General features: G+C 36.3%; 1 protein-coding gene across 1 annotated transcript in view; it reads left to right on the top strand.

Annotated features, from left to right (window-relative positions):
• The window catches only part of GRB14 (growth factor receptor bound protein 14), a 126690-nt gene that overhangs the window by 1805 nt on the left and 105170 nt on the right, over nt 1–19715 (top strand). The window contains exon 2 of the mRNA XM_003266179.3: nt 213–345. Coding sequence (XP_003266227.3) covers nt 213–345 — 133 coding nt within the window. The remainder of the gene's footprint in view (nt 1–212; nt 346–19715) is intronic.

The following is a 19715-nucleotide window of genomic DNA, read 5'->3' on the forward strand; positions in this document are numbered from 1 at the left end:
AGAGGAACTATAGGAGATTTGTTTGTATCTAATTAACATACTATATTTTGACCCATAGAAAGTACATCACAGACCTTTTCTGTATACTTTATATAATATGAGCTTTGTCACAGAGTGGTACATGTTCGCCTTAGCACACTTTTTAATCCTGACAGCAATTATATTTTACATTCTGTTTTATGTAAATTACATCCTATGTTCTCTTACTGTAGGAGAAAAAAGAAAGATCTTGATGTTCCGGAAATGCCATCTATTCCAAACCCTTTTCCTGAGCTATGCTGTTCTCCATTTACATCTGTGTTGTCAGCAGACCTGTTTCCCAAAGCAAATTCAAGGAAAAAACAGGTATGCATTTTTAAATTTTAAAATTCAAAAATCTTAGGAGTTCTGAATCCATACAGTCTTTAAGATGTTCCGTAATTTACGGTATTAACAAAGGATTAGCATGGGCTCTGTTAAATAACTCTGTTGACTGACATGGTCCTTTGGCATTATTTTCCATTTAGGGCCTCATTTTTCTAAGCTGTATAATGGGAATGTTAAAACCTATCTCCGAGGGTCTTGGGATGGATTAAAACAGAGAATATATATAAAGTGCAGTGGTTGAGAGCAATGATCATTCACCAGATAGATAGGAGAGATGATCATTTTTAAGCCAGGAATTGGGCAGAGGCTGGGGCGGGGTGGGCAGTAGTAGTGGGGTGAGAAGGGGATTGACTGATTCCTTTAATACTTTCTTTAATTTTTCACATTTTCAACCCAAGCCAACCTCATTTACTAAAGGAAAGTGATACAGTGATGCTGTGGCAAAAGGTACTTAGAGTTTAGGGTCGACATGTCTTCATTTCAGTGGATTCCTCAGTTTGGAGGCTCTGGCTGCAGAAGATAGATGACTCGCAGAGATAATTAGAAGACTAAGGACCATATCTTTATGATTTTGTTTTTTTCAAGTTTCTAGTTTGGGACTGACTTAAGCAAATTAGATTTTAAGGACCAAGCAACTAACAGAAAATACATCATGGCTATACATTTGGAGGGGAAAAAAATAGTGTATCATAGAATAATTCATCTCTTGTCATATACTTTCTCCCAGTTTTGACTCAGCCAAACAAAGAGAAGCCTCACTAGACAAAATGCACCTTATTCTTACAAGGGTGAAAGCAATAAATTGAAATAGCCAGATACTTGAAATGGGAGAAGGATAATGAACAGCGAGGACAAGACAGTTGGCCATTTTTCCGCGTCTATTGCTCTTTCTTATTTCTGCACCTTTATTACTTCTAATGGGTTCAACTATGTGTGTTTATATTTTTAGGAATGGAGGAAATACTTTAGGAAGCAGGTGAATTATTGATCATATACAGCAATGATAGAGACAGTAGGAAATATGTTTCATGGAAGCCCTGTGTATATATGTTTTGGGGGAAGGGCTTGAAGTCACTTGGTACACAGGTTTTTGGGTAAGGATTGGAGAAAATGGGAGTAAATTTTTCTAGAAGCAGAACTATGTTCTGAATTGGCATCTTTGAAAGGGGAAATAAACCCTTAAGTGGGTGGGACTGTAACTTTGGGGAGATAAAGAGGAGACTCTCTTGAGACCTTTATTATCAGGGTGAGGCTTAAAGTCAGATCCCAAGGAAAAAACAGCCCTAGTGAAACTTCCAAGCTCTTTGAGAGTTGACTTTTTGGTTTGGATAGAAAATGGAAGTAAGGATAATAGATTTGACTGTGTGCCATGGTAGTGGAAAAAAAAAAAGAGGCCGGGTGCGGTGGCTCACGCCTGTAATCCCAGTAATCCAAGCACTTTGGGAGGCTGAGGCAGGCAGATGACAAGGTCTGAAGATTGAGACCATCCTGGCCAACATGGTAAAACCCCATCTCTACTAAAAATACAAAAATTAGCTGGGTGTGGTGGCCTGCACCTGTAGTCCCAGCTACTCGGGAGGCTGAGGCAGGAGAATCGCTTGAACCCAGGAGGCGGAGGCTGCAGTGAGCTGAGATTGTGCCACTGCACTCCACCCTAAACGACAGAGCGAGAATCTGTCCCCCACCGACACCACCCCCCCACCCCCCCAAAAAAAAGATTCTGGATTGTCCTTGAGCCAGAGTAAGAAAAGGAAATGTCTGATGATGACATAATGGTTATCTGGAAGAATTTAATAGGTAGTTCCCAAATTACTAAGGGCCTGCTATGTTTCTCACAAATCCTAGGCAGTAAGGCCCCTAGCTAAGCAACAATACCATGCAAGATATATTTAAAAGATGGGGCTTTGATTTGGGGTTGTGGTAGCGGGTGGAGCCTGAACCAGAAGGAAAGTAAAGGGAAGGAGATCTGGGCTGACTCACTTTAATGCTATGAATGGACACTTGCAGAATGCCTGTGTCTAAGAGATTTGTTGATGATGCAGGGTTTGTTTTGAATAGAAAGTGAGAAGAGGTGTTGGTATGTTTATGTTAGTATAGGGGACAAAAGAGAAAGAATGGGTAAAGTGCCAGGGTTAAGGCAAGATGTGCCCTAAGTGTGGATAGTCATCAGACTAGAGTAAGACCTCTTAGAGATTGATGACATTTCCTCAGATCAGGTTTAAATTGGAAAATGGGGGAAAAAATAGCAAACTGGAAATGGGGAAAAGGTGATACTCTTATTGACCCCAGTAGGTTTCCTGCTCTGGCCTTGTATCCTGTGTCCACAATGACCTCCTCAAAGAACACTGTACCCACACACACAGCTGTACTGTTCCCTGAGCAGAGAGTCCCCACCTGATTTTTAAAGATCAATCCCAGAGGGCTGTCCCTACCTTTGAAGGGCCCTTCTTCCTGATGTCTTCCTTGGCCCAACTGTTGAGATCTCTATGAAGACAAGGGTGCCCCAAAGTTGAGGAAGAGTAAGGCTACTTTTTACTTTCTTTTATGTTTCCTTTTTCCCCTACCTAGACTTTGCATTTAGAACTGATCCTTTTGCTTTAGTTTCTTTATATACACTCAGTTCTTTGAAATGAGGAAGGTTTTGAGAATAGATGACTCTATGTAAGCGAGTCCCCCAACTCAGTAGCTTTGCGACACATATTACCCTTTTACAAGATGCTGTTTTTGGCCCAGTTTATCTGTAACCTTCAGTTGAGATGATGTAAGTGACTATGCGATATGTTCTACTGAGTATTATTTATGGTTGAAATATTATAGGAGAAGATGTCTCTTTACTTTATATTTTCTCTCATTTGTCCTGTTTAACCATTCCAGTCATTTTAGTGATTCTTTTCTCTGCATAGAAAAAGCGAAGAAAATAATTGTACTTGTTATTTACAAATCAATGACCAGAAAATTTGAGAGAATCCAGACTAAAAATGTTAAATTTCATCTGGCCTTTCAAAATCACAGTCAAAAACCATCTTACAAGTCATAAATTTTGTCTACTATTTGAGATGCCTACATAATGCATGAGTGGTAAAGTGCATTGAAGCCACAAATGGGATATGCTTTATCACTTTTTGCAAATAAAATGTCCCAAAGTGTACAATACTGTATGCTTTCAGTACCATTATTTTTAAATGAAAGCTAGAATGAGAGAGAATCCATATTCTTTTTTTTTTTTTTTTTTTTTTTTTGAGAAGGAGTCTCACTCTGTTGCCCAGGCTGGAGTGCAGGGGTGCGATCTCAGCTCACTGCAAGCTCCACCTCCCAGACTCTTGCCATTCTCCTGTCTCAGCCTCCCGAGTAGCTGGGACTACAGGCACCTGCCACCACGCCCAGCTAATTTTTTTGTATTTTTAGTAGAGGCGGGGTTTCACCGTGTTAGCCAGGATGATCTTGATCTCCTGACCTCATGATCCGCCCGCCTCGGCCTCCCAAAGTGCTGGGATTACAGGCATGAGCCCCTGTGCCCCGCAATAATTCATATTCTTTATTCCCTTTCCCTATTTTTATAATGATGGCCAGATTTCCTAGGCATCTTTCTTTGTGTTTACTAATAAAGCAAATTTAAAGTATACCTTCCCTTACATACATGGTCCAGAAAAGTTACTTATATTAAAAGTGACTTCCATTATGAACTTAATCTCTTTTTTTCTAATTTCTGACTTACATTTATAAGGAAATCATCTGTTAGTAATGAACCCTAAACACCTATTGTTTGAAGAAAAGCAAAGAGTTAGAAATCTTTATTTAGCTCTTGCAGGAGAATCAGTTCTTGTCTTTTTTGTTGACCCCTAGGTAATTTTTGTGCTTGGATATAGCCTGTGTAGTAGCTCTGGTTAATTGCTTCCCAGGACTATGTTGTACAACTAAGTAAGAATAAAGCCTCTGAAGGCTTTAGAGATTTAAAAAATGCTATGAAAAACTGTGTCATGAAATGTTTGATTTGCATGAGATTTTTCAGATCTTCTATTCCAATATTCTTCTTTAGTGATATGTAAATTGAGTTTAAGGAATGCTATGTGGCACAGCCAGCACCTGAAATCTGGATTTCTTGAGGCTTTGACGGTCCCTTTTTAGGAAGGTACAATTTCTAAAGAAAGTGAGGACTGTAAATAAGAGTAATATAATAATACATGTATACCAGTGTTGTTAGTTACAACTCTCCTCATAACACAAGAAGAACAGGGGAGACAAACACCATTTGTTAATATTCATCTAAGGACCTGGAATTCCTCTTTTTATTTCTTCCCAAAATGTAACTATGTTTTTTCTTCTAGCTTTCTCCTCCATCTTCTCCCTAAAATTGGTCTGAGAAATCTATCAAATATTTGATTTTATTATCAAATAAGATTTATTAGTATTATTAATAACCAGCTTTTGTGTGTAATTTACAGTCCACAGGATATTATTTCATAGGAACACAAGAAAATGAGTATGTCACCTGCATTTTAAGATTACAAAAAGATATGCAAAAACCAGAAGGGATTTGCCCATGCTTCCACAGTTTAAATAAAGGGAGATCAAAGAGAACATCATGTCTCAGTGTGTCCTGTCCCTCACCACACTGTTTCTAGTCTATTCTTTGTTAAATTAAAGCCTTTTTTTGTATGTCTCAGAAAAATAAAAATTTATCTCAAATAATTAAAAAATTAGTTTTCCATATGCTCGGCCTTTTATTTCTTTTTTCTCTACCATGTCATGGACTGTCAAGGGATAAGCAGATCTCTGTCCCCAAATTAAAGGGCCTCTTATATCATTCCTTTGTGATGCCAGTAATTATCCCACTTTGGACATGCTGAACTTGTATGTGTGGTCCTATAGGAATCTTGTGTGGCTGCTACATTAACTGAAATTTCATGTACTTATTTTTCTAATATACATAGAAGTAAAAGAAGAGCAATCCTATGTACATATTGTAGTTTTTCCAGACTCAGCAATTATCAAGATTTTGCCTCGTTTACTCCATCTATTTCTTTATTAAAAATTTTATTTTCTTTGCTAAAGTATTTTGAAGTATATCCTGGATACCCCATCATTGCATCTCTACGTAGTTTTGTATTCATCTCTGAAAAATGAATTTTCTTTTATATCCCAAATGCCATTATTCCCTAACAGAAATAACAGCAATTCCTTGGTATCGTCTAAAACCATTCATAATTGGATTTTCTCAGTTGGAATGGCTCATGAAATTCTCAAATTACAAACTGCTTAGCTTTCAAATGTCTGAAAATTAGCTCTTTGGAAGTTTAAATTCATTTTTAGATGGAAACAACATCATAAATAGTATTTAGGCCCTCTGAGCTATTTTACAAAATCCCATTTAATTGGAAACAAAACATATATGCGGAAAGAATAATAAAAACAATACTCTCTCCTATTAAGGTTTCAAACAAATCTATCTTTCCAACGGCAATTTGCTACTTTTGAATGCTGGCACTTGATGAATATAATTTTTTGGGAGAATTTGAAAGTGTGCAGATCTTTGTAGCAGTGTTGAAGCAGGCTTTACAGCTGCGCTTCTCAAAGTGTGGTCATTAAATCACCTTCTTCAGAATCAGCAGGGATGCTTATTAAAAATATGGATACTTGGACATCTTGCAAAACCCACTGAATAGGAATGTTCTGGGGAAGGTTACAGGAATTTAATTTTTTATATTTTTTTCTCTTTGACATTTATACAAATCAGTGCTACTCTTAATCTCTACCATTTTCAAACTGGGGCAATTGGACCTTTCAAAATTGAGGACAGTTCTGTTTTGTTGACAAAGGTGAGTATGTTACAAATGGCCTTTAGTTGGTATTTTAGCCAGGTATTGATTGTTCAGACAAAACAGAGCCTCAAATAAACCAGCCTGAAAGGCTATGTTGTAGTACCTGAAGGCCAAAAGGTCACTGGTCTCATGAGAGGCTGGAATTGGGAACAAGAAAGTCAGCAAAAATCAAGTCAACCACTTTCTCTATTCTCTCTCTTTTGTTCTCCCACAAACATACCAAATGGTCTCTGCCTCTCCTTGCAAATTCACATCATTTTTGAGATTTCTCTGCAGTCTTGCTTGCCCTGATTTCATGTCAGTGCCTGCGGCCCCAAGTGGCTGCTCCCAAGTTTTCCACCTATTAGTGGTTCAGTACTTGGTAACTGACTGGGAACTGTATCTGGAGAGGTATGTTAGTCCAGTGTGTCGAGCTCCTATTCAATCAGATGTGGCCAAGGGGACAGTGGGCCCTGGACCACTGTTCAGTCTGCAAGGGTGTGGTAACATGTGAGAAAGAGGTACAGGTTTAGTAGGTATGGCATATGGAGGCACTGTGTCCTAGGGGCAGCTAGTGTCCTAGGGGAAAAAAAAGATCTCAAGCAGGACACAAAAACTAATTATAATCATATTTATATGATATATGATGATCCACCAATTGGTTTATTTGACTTAACGTACCCAGTTCAGATTGTTCAGTTCCTTGGTCTCAGTTCACTTAATGTAAATGAAGCATACTTATTGGGCAGTAGTTTCAGTTGATGTCACCCTTCAGGGATGCTCAGCTTCCTTGTCCATTTTCCTGAGCTTACATCTTACTGAGGTCCCTTAACCTCTGATGACAGGAGTTACCAACATGGGTTCCTTTCCACCTTATGCTAGTTACCTTCATTGTAGGAGAAGTTAGCTTTCTTTTCCTATTTTAAAACTTATATCCCCTAGCAGATCTTCTATTTGTCAAGGTTTTATTTCTAGTTTGAAGGTTGCCTCTAATTTTTGGTTAATTTGCAGGGTACATTTGCAGTCCAAGCTTTATCTACAATATGGGTTTTCTTTTCAACGTTATTGAAATCTCAGCTTCTGGTTTGTTTTTCCCTAGGGGCATATAATATGTTCTGTCAAGAGAAAGAAAATTGGAGTCATCTGTGGTTCAATATAAGTGTAGATTTTAATTAATATAAAGATTTCTGCAGTTTTATGGATATTGCTTTGAAAAAATGTCAGCTTATGTCAAATAGTAATAAACTCTATTGTATAAGTATATACTTATGCGTATTTCAGTGGTGGTAAGCAGACCTGAGAATTGTCCTTTTGGCATTCCAGATAAAGGTCAGCTCAAGGGAGACCCCAGGGAATGGCCACAAGTCTTTGCCAAGGCAAGGGAGTAGAAAGAAAGGGTTCGGGATAAATTTAGAAGAGAAATGGCAGGACTTACATAGGGAGACCATCCTTTACTTCTTGTCCTTTTCTTTGGCCTACTTATTAACATTTTTTCAAAGCCACAGAAAAACACAAATAGGAGGTTTAATATTCTTAACCAGCTTACAAATGCTTGTATTACAGAAGATCTTTAATAAATTGGCCATTTATTCACATACATTTTTCCATAGACGTATTGTTACATGCAGTGGTTAGGTTGTCAGGCCAAAGCCTTACAATCCATAATGGCTCCAAAGTATAGTACTCTTATAACACTGCGTGCACCATTTTTAAAATTGCTTCTGTGGAAAGATGTGTCAATATGATGTGATTGAAAGATATTGGAAGAGGAATCAGCAAACCTAGTTTTTAATACAGTCCTACTACAAATGAGGGGTGTTAAATCAGCCCCATTGCTCACCCTTTCTGTGCCTGAGAGCGCTACAATTTTATTGTATTCCTAGAACAAGTGATTCTGATGGCTCCAGAAGCAGTAATGGCTCCTGTGCAGCAGATACAGGAGTTGAGGAAAGCAGGGTTTCTTTTGTTCCTCTTGCCCTAGAAGCTCCCTCTCAGCCTCTGTTTAGGTATTCTCATATAGTGACCACACTTTTTTGTGATAAAGAGTATGTTTAGGGTGCCATAGGACAAAGAGCACAGGAGTCACATTCATGGAAATAATTGGGGCAGAAGGGTCTGGTTAAACTAGAAACTGCTTCAAAGTCAAAGTTCAAATATTAGAAGAAGCATCAGAAAAGGAATCACATCTAGTAGGAGCCAGCTTGAGTGGTGAAGTTAAATACAGGACCAAGTATCTAAACTTAGAAATAAGGATACGAGATAAGATGTGACCACTTGAGACCGGCATAGGTCCAATACACATTTGGCTCTACTTGGTTTAATAGGTATGGGGTGGTCGTAACCTCTGAATTCTCTAAATTTATCTTTCTCCACCCTCAAATCATCTATTTGATTACTTAAGCCAAAATTCAAGGAGTCCACTTTCTGTTCTTGTTAAGTACTGCTACATCTTTCATCAAGGTAGGCTTGAATCTATATACATCTCCCCATCTCTGCTGCTACCATCCTAATTTAGCCATTGTCTTCTCACCTACAGGAGCCCCATAAATGGCCTCCTTTCTTCTTTGTTAGCTTATCTTGGTTCATTCTACATACACTTGTTATAGGGAACTTTCAGAAATGTAAATCACAGCATGTAATTTCCTGGTTTAAAAAATTTTAATACCTTAGAATGAAATCCACATTTCTTCCTTTGACTGACAGGACTCTCCATGGTTTTGTCCCTGGCTACCTCTTAAACCTCATGTACATTCTACCCTTTGTTCATTAGACTCCAGCCACAGTCCTATCTATTTATGAACTTAGCAAACTTTTTTTTCTATCTCAAAGGCTTTATCTCGGCTGTTTTCTGAGTCTGGAAACTCTTTCCCTGGCTCTTGACATATCTGATTCCTCTTTATTCTCTAGATTTCAGTATAAGGTCATCTCATCAAGGAGATTTTTTTTTTTGACCAGCCTAAATGTAGCCTGTTTTTTTTGTTTTAATTTTTTTTCCCATCACATTTCTCAGTTTGTTTCCTTGGCTGCACTTACCATAATCTGAATTGTCTCATTTATCTATTTGGTCTAGTTGTTTTATTCTTTTTCCCTCTATGTGAATTATCTTGGCTTTATTATTCTTGGATTATTTCATGGAAAGAATGAATGAGTAAATGGATTATTGAAGATACATAGTTAAAACTAATTTAACAAATTATATTTTGACATATTTATTCTAATCATCAGTCATCTTCATTAAATTAGAATAAAATTAAATTTGATTAACAGATTCTATTTACCAAAATAAATTACATTTTTATTTTTTAAAATTTTTTCTTGCCGATTATTTCTTTGTAATATTCTTTGTAAAATAAAATTAAATCTAGATCCTGGACTAATTGGATTTTAAAAATACGTATCTTTTGCTTTCATTTAACACATATGAAAATTTGATCACATGTAATCAAGATATTTCTGATTTTATACATTTTTTATATAGTATAATTATAAGTGAATGCTCAGTGAACTGCTATACTTTCTTTAAGTTTACTGTGTGTTCGTAAGATCCACAGCTTTAGAAAAGATTAAGTGGAAATATTAGTTAGGTTTATAGTATGAGTCTCTTAGAGCAAGAGGTATGTGCTAGCAAATGTTTTAATTATTAAGAATTAATGTTAGTGGTGAATTATTTAGGTCAGTGTTCATCACATGGAAATGGGGAGACATATACCTTTTGAAAATACATGAAGACTTACAAGGGTTGTACAAACATAGATTTAAGAGAATCAGTTTTCACTTCCTGAGAACCCACCTGTGCTCCCAGTAACCTCCTCATGGTGCATTACCCTGGGGCATGTAAACCTCCAGGGCATCACACACAGGGAAAGCTTCCTTTAATGATTAATCAAAGCATCACAAATAAGAAGTAGTTCCTTTTTAATGTCTTAAGCCTCTTTCTGTTAAGGGTGAATCATGGTAGAAATGAGGATTTTGACCAGTGTTGAAATATTTTGAATTCAGATAGATGATGGTGTGATGGAGTAATCACAATTTTCATTTTTCAGTTTTTGACTTCAGTTCTTCCATGTCCTGACCGTTGTCAAAGAATATATAATAACCCTTGAGGGATAACTTCTTAAGAGCAAAGCAAGGAGTGCATTAGTGAGAAATATTGATTGCTGAAATGGCCTTTTGTCATGTATTTAAATGTATTATCTGCTATTCTTGATACATATTTATAGGATGCTGAAAGAAATCCTATAAAAGCACTGAATTTATGTAATTTATATAATAAATATGTATTTATAAATGCAAAGAAATCCTGTAAAAGCTGAAAGAAAATGTACCTACGAACACCTGATGTGATATAGGTTAGTGCTGCTGGTGAAGTTACCTGGGAAGTAGACTTGGAGCACAGGTTTGCCTTCAGGAAGTTTGCTGGGGAGAGCTCGTGGAAACAATACTTGTAGGAATGGACACAGGGAGAAGTTGGGCTGCAGCACAGTCACAGCAAAGGTCCAGTTGATCCCATAGGAGAGCTCTGGAGCTGGATTGGCCCTACAGAATTGTTCAGAATTAGGGCACAGGTGCTGGGATGTCTAGGAAATGTCAGAACTTGGGCATGGCAGCTTTCTTTAGCATAGTGCAATGGCAGTCAAGGAGGCCTTAGCCACAGGTCTTAGTGGCTGATACTCTTAACAGCTGGGAGAATGAGTGCTTCAGTCTTGAAGGAGGTGGGTTTGGATGTTGTGCCACAGCATCTGCCATAGTTAGTAACTGATCTTTTAAAATGTTAATATAAATCTTCTTGGGGACTACCAAAGTTTTCAAGATAAATTGATTAAAACTCAAGAATAAAACATGTACATGATTTCTTTCAAATTTTTTATGTGTTATTCAATATTGTACTTAAATCTATTTCAGCAAATCATATGATAAACTCTTTATTCCAATTCCAGTCAATTCCCATCCTATTTTATCATAAAATATTTTAATATTTTCTAATGCCTAAAAAATGATATGCTAGCTACTGGACTTTTTTTTAATGTGCATATACCATTTGCATTCCTGAAAAACATAAGAAATTTTTGTTATGGTGACTACTACATTTAATAGAACTATTTCTAATTTTATACTTGATTTTTATTTAGTTATATCCAAAAGCTGAAACCCAGTGGTGAAAATGTACAGTAACGCAATTGCCAAAGGAATTCTATGTACTTCCTAGCACTTCATCATACTCCCCAGAACTCTTAGTTCTGTATTAACTTTTTTTTCTTTTGTTTTTTTCCATTTGTCCAAGGCATGAACCAGGCATTAGCAACTGGGATATATAAGGGGTTGCTTAGCTTTGTTCCTCGTTGATATGAGATAGGCACCATCAATGTATTACTTTAATTTTGACTGCTTTCAGCTATTTCTCTTCTAAGATATAATAATTTATTTTTCAGTGTTTTAAAATTTTTTTTTCTCAAAACGTAACTAATTTGTTTGCTTTTTTTTGAGAGGGAGTCTTGCTCTGTTGCCCAGGCTGGAGTGCAGTAAGTGATCTCAGCTCACTACAACCTCCACCTCCTGGGTTCAAGCGATTCTCCTGCTTCAGCCTCCTGAGTAGCTGGGATTATGGGCACTCACCACCATGCCTGGCTACTTTTTGTATTTTTAGTAGAGATGGGGTTTCACCATGTTGGCCAGGCTGGTCTTGAACTCCTGACCTCAGTTGATCTGCCCGCCTTGGCCTCCCAAAGTACTGGGATTACAGGTGTGAGCCACCATGCCTGGCCAAAATATAACTAATTTGAATTGAAAAGTAAAGTTGGACTTTATCTGATAAAATATAAGTCTAATTTGGCCAATTGCTTTGAGAGTGAGGATTAACTTTCCAATTATATGGCTGACATTTTTCTTTAGAAACTAAATCTGAAGCCTTAAACTTTTAATGAAAATGTATGTAAGACACATTAGACAAAAGCATCTTAGGAAAAAAAATTGGAAAGAAATCATGCAGAAGCCTCGCACTTTGGTTTGGCCAAGGTATGATAAAATTAACACATTTTCTGAGTGTATTAATTTGAACAAAGTACATTTAAGTTGAAGGGTAAAAAATCATTAATGGCTAATGGTAAAGTTTTGTTGATGGTAAAGCTTCAGTGAAACTATCCAGAAATTGATAAAATGAGTGAATCAGGGTGACAACTCTTTATCAAGTCAGATGGTTTCTAATTTGTCGTTTTCAGTTGTATTATATGAGGTCCTTAACTGATTTGCTGGTTAACAGATTATTAAAGATTATTTTAGCTCTGATGGAGTTCAAAGATTAACATTGCCTTCCACTACCTCTGTGCTTCCTCTTCTCCCTCACTCAGATTAATTTTTCTAACTGGCATTTATTATTATCTGACATGTGTTATGTTCACATATATATGCATTCATCTACTACCTTTCCCCAGTAGAACATAAGCTCTGTGAAGACAGGAACTATTTTTTAATAGAGTAAGTTTTATTTATTCAATCTCTAGCATGTAGAATAATGCCTGGCACTTCACAGGCCCTCAGTAGATTTTTGCTGAATGAAAGAATAAATAAATGGAGAAATGAATGGATAAAGAGCAGGGAAGTCATTGTTATTAAGGGAGAGAATATTTGGAAACGTACTGATATTTTAATATAAATGACATCGAATGTGTAAAGAAACTTTGAAAAGTGAAATTTAGTTTATTTTCCAGGAAGAGTCTGATATTGTTTGATGTTAAAAAAGAGCCTGGTCAGGATAAACGTTTTGAGGATTGATTTACCACTATAAGCACATTCTAAATTTGGATTACCCTTGGTCAGAATGGGTTCTGTTCTTTGTCTCTTTGGTTCCCTTGTAAGCATTTTCAGTCTTAGCAGCACATGTATGCCAGTTAAAAAGCATGCATACTTTATGGGGCTGAGTCCAGTAAAAGCTTTTCAATCAACCCACATTCACAGTGGAAGATTACTTTCATTCCTGGGAAGGGTGACATATGCGTGTGAAACACAGTATTCAGATGAAAGGGCTACTTTGGTATTATTTAACTGTGTATTGGCAAGACTCTAGCCAGTATCTAGTTTCTCTTTAGAGCTATTTTGCATTATATTACAGTACTCTTACTGTGCTGTGCCAAGGAAATTAAGATCAGCTGGAACACTCTGTAGGTCATTGGCTTAGAATCTTAGGGCACTGGGAACTTGATGTTTTGTTTTAATGACCTCATTTAGGCGAAACTTGCCTTTGTCCCAGAAGCCTAAGGGGCCCTTTACAAAACCATGCCTGCACCTTGGGAAAGATATAGGAGAGGTTCAGAGAAAAATGACTAAATATTTAAAGCTATTGAGTCAACCTCCATGTATAAAGTACTTTATAAATTAATTGACTCTTTAGTCAAGAAAGATAAAGAGGAGTCCTAATGAAAGTCTCTTCAATACAGATTTAGCCGCCAAGTTCCATGATATCTGAAACATACTTTTAAAGTTGAAGGTTGTAATTTTAAGAAAAATGGAAAGAAGAAATGATTACAAGTCATGTAGGGGTTTATGGGTATTGTGTTGTGGCAAATGATTTCTAAAAGGGATTTCTAGGGGCAATCACTCTTGTGGAATGATGAACCTCCTCCATATTTCTCAAAGTGGGAGTATAAGATGCACATATGCATATGGGATGTGTGGGGATTGTGGGAGGGCCATATGGGAAGTTGCATGATAAACATGGAACACCTTTCTGGAACATTAACTTTAATTGAAAATATGGGAAAAACATTCTTATATTAAAATAAACACTCCTGTATTTATGAGTAGAATACATAATGTGCATGAATTTTTAAGAACAAATTATATGCCTCAGATATTCTTACCCTGAGATGGCAAAGGCTGTACAATTACTTTCTTTTGCATGTTGGGTATTTCTGGTGGAAACATTTGAGAAGTGCTAGTGTAGTTTTCATTTCTGTGGGAAGTGGCTCCTTGTAACTCTCATGAGGGTTGGTTATCTCTTTCTTCTTTAGCCATAGTCTTTTCTAGAGCTTCTCTGATTTTATTGGTATCTATATCATCACTACTATGAAAGATATTGGGTTTTAAACATTTGAGCTATTTTCTTACTCTACTTTTCTGCAGCGTGGCAGGAAATAGCTCTCAACTAAAGTCTCTGAAGACCACCTTATTCCCGAAGACCTACTTTTGAGTCTTTATGTTGATGTCTGAGCAGTTTTAGACATTTTGACTACTTTTTCCTTCTTGAAATACTTTCTTGACTTCTGCCTCTTAAAGGTTCTGTTGTAGGATTTGAGTGTTGGTATTCCTTAGGGTTTTGTCCTAGAACTTCTTGTTTTCATTTTACTGCCAGGATGATCTCATCTACTTCCACGGCCTCAATTGCAGTGTGCATGTAAGTCTAGGCTAGATCTGTATACTGGGCTGCCTGTTGGATATCTTCATTTATACAGTCCATAGACATCTCAAACTCAGCAGATTCCAAAACAAGTGAATACTCTTCCTCTTAAACTTGCTTCTTCTCTCATGTTTTCCTTCCCTGGAAATAGAATATACTCTCCCTGTACTAGAAAATAAGATATCTTAGCTCATCTTTGGCTTCTCTTTATTTCTCTCTCCTCATCCAGTTGGGTACCAAGTCCTTTGGGAAGAACAACTCTTGGATTTATCCACTTTTCAAAACTTCTCTGCTATTGCAACAGCTCAGGTCAAATCATCTCTTACATAATTACTTTGAGACTCTCCTCACTGATTCTCTATTTTTAGTAGTTTTCTACTCCTAGAGGTGTTGTATGCCTACATATTTTTATTAAGGAGATAAAATTCATTAAGCCTAAAATTAGCCATTCCCAAATCTACAATTTACTGGCATTTACAATTTACCGACATAAGTGCATCCACAGTGTTGTACCACCATCTCCTTTGTCTCGTTTCAAAACATTTTCATTGCCCCAAAAGAAAATTCTATACCCATTGAATAGACATTCTCCATTCTCTCCTCCCTCTCGGCCCCTCGCAACTGCAAATCTGCATTCTGTTTGTATGGATTTACCTATTATGGATATTTCATTAAAATGGAATCATATAGTATGTGACTTTTTGCATCCAGTTTCCTTCACTCAGCCTGTTTTGGAAGTTTATCCATGTTGTCGAATGTAATACTAGGATTCTCACCATGCAGTAGTTCCAGACAGTTAGGGAACTAACTTTTTTTTTTTTTTTTAAGAAAGAAGAGATTGTTCATACATGATTGCTTCCACTTTGTGTCTTTGTTCTCAATCCCATTTTATTTCCCCTTTTTCCTGCTGTGAGGGAAACACTGTTCTGAGGTTGGTGAGTATCCTTTCTTTCCACGTTTTTATGCCTTTACACATATAATACTATAATGTGTCCCAATGATTTATTTAAAAATATATTGTAGGTCTATCTCTGTAACTTGTTTTCATTTGACATTTTTGATTAATCCATATGAATAAATATAAATCACTTATTTTAATTTTATTTCATTGTATGCATGTACCACAATTGTTTGTTTACCCATTGAAGGAAACTGAGAATTTCTCAATTTCCATCATTAAAGGCCACACTACAATATACATTCTTATGCCTGTGTGCAAGGGTTTCTCTATTGTATGTATTTAGAAGTAGAATTGCTTGGCTGTAGACAGGTGCATGTTCAGTTTTACTAGGTATTGCCAAATTGCTCTCCAAAGTGGTTGTGCCCACCAGCACTATATGCGTCTCCGTTTCCACACTTTCTCGTCAACAGCTGGTATTTTCAGAATTTAAAGTTTTTGCCAATGTGGTGAGTGTAATGAGATTTAATTACTGTGTTCATTTGCATTACCTTGATTATTTGTAAGGTTGAGCATCTTTTTATTTGCTTCTGTCCATTCTTACTTCTTCTTTGTGAATTACCTGTATTATTCTATTGCATTGTTTGTATTTTTTAAAATGACTTGTAAGAATCCTCTATATGGCATTGATAGCTATCTTTTTGCAATTGTAAACATTGCAATTATCTTTTCTCAGTAATTGTGACTTGCTTTAACTTTGTTTATAGTGTTTCTTATGATACAGAATATTTTTGTTTTAATTTAGTTAAATCTAGTTTTGTACTTTTGTGTGTCTTATTTAAGATTTTTTTCCCTCTCTGTCATGAATATTTTTTCATCGAGTTTTTTTTTTTTTTTGAGGTGGTGTCTCACTCTGTCACCCAGGTTAGAGTGCAGTGGCTTGATCTTGGCTCACTGCAACCTCTGCCTCCAGGTTCAAGTGATTCTCCTGCCTCAGACTCCTGAGTAGCTGGGATTACAGGTGCCTGCCACCACACCCAGCTAATTTTTGTATTTTTAGCAGAGACGGGGTTTCACTATGTTGGCCAGGCTGGTCTCGAACTCCTGACCTCAGGTGATCCTCCTACCTCAGCCTCCTAAAGTGCTAGGATTACTGGAGTGAGCCACCGCACCAGGCCTCATGTAGTCGTTTTTATGTTTTACTTTTCACACTTGGGCTTTTGACATAGCACAATTTATTTTTTTATGATAGGAATTTGATTTTTTATCAAATGACCATCCATTCATACTAGCACCACTTATTAATCATCTTTTCTTTTCCCAAAGCTTTTTAACATTTTTTGATCATGTATTAAGTTCCCCTTTTCATAGGTGGAAGCAATAATGCTAAATGGCTAATCAAATTATCTTACTCCTAAAACCATTCCATGAATCCCCCTCACTCTTCAGATACTGATTTAAATGGGACCCTGAGGTACTATACAGCTGGACCACCTCTCTAATCATGTCTCTGACCCTTTCCATCTTATACTCTGTGCTTTGACCACACTTAATTTTTTTTAGTTTTGTACAATGTCTTTCTTTTTCTTACCTGACTTTGGTCTTTACGTGAGATAGATATTCAATCTTCCCGCATTATCTCTTTTCCTTAATCTTTAAATAGCTAGCTTCAAATAACATATCTTTGAAGACTCAGCTGCGAGAGTCTTCTCTTCCCATACCAGATACATGTTAGGTGCCCTGCTTAGGGATAATCTACCAGGTCAATTACATTGCATTATTAGTGTTCCACAATCCAGGAATCTCTGGGGGCAATAGGGATCAGTTGGCTTGGATTCTGGATTCTAGCCTTGTGCCGGGCACATACTAAGTCTTCTGTATATACTTGCTGAATGAATGGAAGTTTCAGATAACACTCTCACCTAGAGTAGGATTCATTTTTAAAATATTTGTTAGATGATCATCCATATAATCTCCTCTTGAACATTTTCAATGATAGTGAGCTCATTAGCTTATAATCAATAAAATCCTCTTATAATGCTTTCTTTTGAAGTACATGTAAACCAAGTTTGTCTATAATTGTGAGGAAAAAAATAATTGCACATTTTTTTTCAGGATATTGCCTCCATCCCTATGTAAATCTCAATTTTGACCTATTATTCCAGCATGTCAAGATATTATTGAATTTTGTTAATTTCAGTAATCATCTCTCTCATCATTTCCTTATATGTTCATAGGTATAGAAGATGTTAGTGTCTTCGTTCAAGAGTTAAAATAAAGACTGTATTACTTGATTATAATTACAGAGATAGGAAGTGGCAGAGGCAAGGTATGAATTCAGACTGCCATATTTTATGCTGTTTGCAGACTCCTAATCTCCCTTCCCTTCCCTTCCCTTCCCTTCCCTTCCCTTCCCTTCCCTTCCCTTCTCTTCCCTTCCCTCCTTTCCTTTTTTTAAAAAAAATTTAAAATACATTTGGAGACACACAAAAAATGTTTTGTGTTTTAAATAGACCAGGCCTATACTATGGATAATATTGCAGAGTAGAATTCCAGAGGTGGGCGTCATTGATACATTACTCTTACGTGGTATAACCAGTGTGCCTGAGGGAGCAGAACCGGTTTTAGATTTATATAAAGTTTCCTTTCACTGAACATTAGCTTGGACTTGATTAGTTTATTTCTAGATATGTAAAATTATAGGAATTAAACAAAATTTAAATATAAAAATTTTTTTACTTCTTTGGGAAAAACAGTTCTTCAAAACTATTAAGATTGTATCCTGAATTGTGAAGGTCTGCAGCTGTAAAGTAGTGTGATTTATTTTCTTTTTCACTGGTTTATAAAGGTGCATATATCGTACCTTTATATTAATGATGACACAGTTTCTAAGATAATTTCAAATATGTTGTTATTTTTATTCTTTTAATATCTGAATGTAATAAATGGAATCCTTAGTTTTGTCCTAGTTTTGCAGATGGAAAAACATAGGGTCAAAGATCAAGGGTTAAATATACAGATTATGCCTGGGAGAACCAGGACTTGAACCCAGATTTTCAGATTTCAATTCCAGCCCTGCCTACCTAACACAAAATTCATAGGTAGAATTCTATTCAGAAACTATGTTCAAAATGACTTCTCTGTGCTTTCAATATTGGTAGATGTTTATATAGTGAAATATGGGTTGTGAAAACAATAAAAAGAGTTGTCCTTTACACAACCCATGAAACCAACCTTAATATATTCTGATCTCCCTCTACCTCCATAGTGTCTTTCTTATGGTATCAGTATACTGCCTTCATGAAATATCAAAAATCCTTTGTATTATTGTTTCAGAAAATGTCAGAAATCATTGTTATTATTATTATTATTATTATTATTATTTTCAATTTGTAAGATTTTGAATGACTTTCAGAAACTGCTAGGGAAATTGGATCATTCTAAGATCAGGATATATTCTTACTGAAAGAGCTTAGCTGTACTCTGGGGTGTTAAAATTAATTTTCATTGACAGATCCTTGTCTGGGATTTAACTGAGATTTAAGTCAATAAAAATTCCGCCCTGTGGCCTAGAGAACAATTGGACAAAGCAGATGAAGTGGAGAGGAATGTATTTTCTCAACCTTTTTTTTTTCCATTGGAAAGAACCCAGGTCACTTGCAGAGACGGTAGAGATTTGGCAATGGACTGGTCCTGCTGTTGTGTGGTCACTATTAGCAAGCCAAATACTCATCATTATAATAAATGTGGGGTTATAAATATCAGTGCAGAGAATACTGGGTTTTAAAAGCATGGAATCAAAAATGATTTAAGTATTTAGAGATTGAATTAAATTCCATTTTTAAAAAGAAATTAATAATTCTTTATTTTACTTGTCAGTATAATTATCCTTCCATCTTAGAAAAGTTGTTTTACATGTAATGCTTTAGGATGGCAATTCTCAAACCCCAGTGGGCATATCACATGCCTAGAGTATTTGATATAAGTGCAGATCCCTGGGTCTCATCCTTGGACAGTCTATTTCCATAGGCTGAAACATTAAAACCTTTAACAAGTACCTGCCGGGAAATTCTTATAGTTCAGGGGCAGCTTGACTCTATACCACTTTTGAAGAAACCCTGATATAATCTGATTGAATCAGGGTTTGAAATAATAACATTTCTCCTACAGAAGGGGTAGTCAATCAATACAGGAGGAGCTATTACTCATACATCCACATGCTTTATATATATGAGGTTCTATAATTTTTTAAAGGATAACCATT

This window comes from Nomascus leucogenys, chromosome 17, assembly GCF_006542625.1.
Source record: "Nomascus leucogenys isolate Asia chromosome 17, Asia_NLE_v1, whole genome shotgun sequence".
Lineage (NCBI taxonomy): Eukaryota > Metazoa > Chordata > Mammalia > Primates > Hylobatidae > Nomascus > Nomascus leucogenys.